Source organism: Crocodylus porosus, unplaced genomic scaffold (genome assembly GCF_001723895.1).
Source record: "Crocodylus porosus isolate Cpor-Errol unplaced genomic scaffold, CroPor_comp1, whole genome shotgun sequence".
Taxonomy (NCBI): Eukaryota; Metazoa; Chordata; order Crocodylia; family Crocodylidae; genus Crocodylus; species Crocodylus porosus.
In genome coordinates this window covers 131,624-133,935 of record NW_017728928.1, presented here as the reverse complement: position 1 = coordinate 133,935, position 2,312 = coordinate 131,624, and the positions used below count along the sequence as shown (strand labels likewise).

The 2,312-nt window shown below is 72.0% G+C and overlaps 1 protein-coding gene across 1 annotated transcript in view; it reads right to left on the bottom strand.

The window, feature by feature from the left end:
- ENGASE (endo-beta-N-acetylglucosaminidase) overlaps positions 1-2,303 on the bottom strand; it is a gene marked incomplete at its 5' end in the record, with an annotated part of 2,960 nt that extends 657 nt beyond the window's left edge. The window contains 9 exons of the mRNA XM_019542781.1: positions 11-164; positions 333-513; positions 604-713; positions 785-888; positions 1,028-1,193; positions 1,339-1,487; positions 1,603-1,760; positions 1,845-1,993; positions 2,095-2,303. Of these exons, the coding sequence (XP_019398326.1) occupies positions 11-164; positions 333-513; positions 604-713; positions 785-888; positions 1,028-1,193; positions 1,339-1,487; positions 1,603-1,760; positions 1,845-1,993; positions 2,095-2,303 (1,380 nt within the window). The remainder of the gene's footprint in view (positions 1-10; positions 165-332; positions 514-603; positions 714-784; positions 889-1,027; positions 1,194-1,338; positions 1,488-1,602; positions 1,761-1,844; positions 1,994-2,094) is intronic.
- Positions 2,304-2,312: the final 9 nt, after the last annotated feature.

Sequence of the window (2,312 nt, the reverse complement as noted above, 5' to 3'; positions counted from 1 at the left end):
ATGGGGGCACGGGGCAGTCCTCACCGACGTCGCCAACGCGGCAGGAGCCGGAGTCCCGGGTGGCGAGTTCCAGCGTGACCGTGACCCCGGCCTGCGGCTCCTCCAGCTTGTACAGCAGGGACAGGAAGAGCCGGGGCGGGGCCGGCGTCTGGAAGGAGAAGAGCCTGGTGACCCCCGGCCCAGCCGGGCACACAGGGGAGAGAGCGAGTTACACGGGGCTACAGGCACAGCAGCACCCGCACGCGGCGGGATGTGCCCCCGGCCCGGCCAGCTGCCCGCCAGGCCCGAGGCACGTCGCACGCAGGCACCGCCGTGCCCCGGCCCACGCTCACCGGACGGCCACGTGCTCGGCGTCGGGCGGGATGGCCCCCACCACCAGCAGGGAGCTGCCCCCCTCCCAGGCGTCGCGCAGGCAGCAGTGCACGCGCAGCCCGCTGTCCGGCCCCCGCTGCTCTGTGAACAGCGGCTGGACGTCCTGGGCACTCAGGTCGTACCAGGGGCTGACCACCTCCTGCGGGCGAGAAGGCCGGGCACGGGACTGAGCCTGGGGCTGGGCGGGAGCCCGCCGAAGCCCAGGCAGTGACCGCCCCAGTCCCGCACGCACCTGGCCAGAGGAGAATCTCCCAGTGCCCATGCCCAGGTTGAAGGAAGTGTGCAAGGGCAGCGTGCCGAGGCTGTGCGTGGACAGCTGCTCTGTCAGCAGCCCCCAGAACCTGCGGGGAGAGGCGCTGAGAGGGGCCGGCAGCCACCGCCCAGCCCCACGCCCTCCCAGCCGGCCGCTTACCTGTCCTCGTTGGGCAGGAAACCCGCCGCCCCCAGGTGCTCGTAGACCCAGCCGGGTGCGAAGAGGGCAGCGGAGAGGCTGTGCTTGCGGATCAGGCGCAGGGACTGCGGCATGAGGGCGAGCGACCGGCTCAGCCGCTGCAGTCCGGCAAACCCTGCTCCCGCCCTGCCCTGCCCTGCCCGCGGCCGGAGGGGCCGGGCATGTGCGACCCCCGGCGCGGGCACCCCGGGCCCAGCCACGCACCTTGTCTGTATCAAAGCCGCCGCCCACCACGTCCCCGCGGGCAAAGACGTCGATGCCCACGTAGACGTCGGCCCAGCGCTCGCCGGCTTGCGCCCGCGTCCGCTCCAGGTGTCCCTCCTTCCAGTTGTAGTTGGTGAACAGCCCGTCGCAGGCGTCGAAGAAGACCCTGCAGGGCGGGGAGGGAGCCAAGCCGTGACCCAGGGGCACGGGGCGCAGTGGGCACGGGCAGCCGGCAGGACAGCTGGAAGGGAAGGGGCTGCGCCGGGCTGGCGGCGGGGGAGCGCCCAGCTGCCCCCGCGCGCTGCCCTCACCTGTTCTCCTCGTTCAGCTCGTTCTGCCACTTGAGCTCGCCGCTCCGCAGGACGCTGTCGTACCAGAGCACCAGCCCGCCGGGCACCAGCCGCCCCAGCTGCTCCTTCAGCTGCCGCAGGAAGAGGGGCAGCGTCCGCACGGCCGCCTCCTGCCGGGGGAGCAGAGGGCAGGCGTCACGCCCGGGCCGCGGACAGCCCCAGCAAGCACCGGACGCGGCTGCCAGCGCTGCCGGAGAGGGGTCCGGCTGCGAGGGCGCTGCTCACGCTCAGCTCGTTCTCGATGTTGACCAGCCAGCCGTCGAAGCGGTAGAAGCCGGCGATGCGGGCCAGCTGCCGGGCCACGGCGCCGTGCGCCTCCGCCTGCCCAGCCAGGAACGACTCGCACGTCTTCTTGCCCTCCGTCCACTCGGTGATGAAGGTGCCTGCAGCCGGGCAGAGGGAGACTCAGCTGCGGCCAGGCCTGGCCTCCTCCGCTGCCTCCCGGGCAATAGGCCCGAGCCCCTCACCCAGCACGGAGACGCCGTTCCTGTGGGCAGCGTTGGTCCAGCCCACGGGCGGGATGGTCACGACGTGGTGGCTGAAGTAGACGAAGATGTCGATGTACTGCCAGTGGTAAAACACGTAGGGGCTGCGTGCGGCCGAGCCCTGGATGAACCTGCCGGGAAAGCTGGAGTCAGGGGCGAGGTGCTTGGAGGACCAATCTGCGCCCTCCCCGCACACATCCCTGCCCTCAGCTCCCCGACCCGCTGTGCCCACCTGTCCTCCAGGTACCCGCCCTTCATGTCGTGGCACACCAGCGTGCGGGGTCTCTTGCTGCGCAGCGGAGGCTGGCGCGCGGCCAGCGGCGTCGCGGCCACGTTGAAGTCATCGTCGCGGGTGGGCTGCCACGCCAGCAGCTCCTCCAGGCTGGACAGGTAGAAGCTGACCGGCTCGGTCGTGTCCGTGTCGAAGTGCCGGGCTAGAGCGGGAGAGGC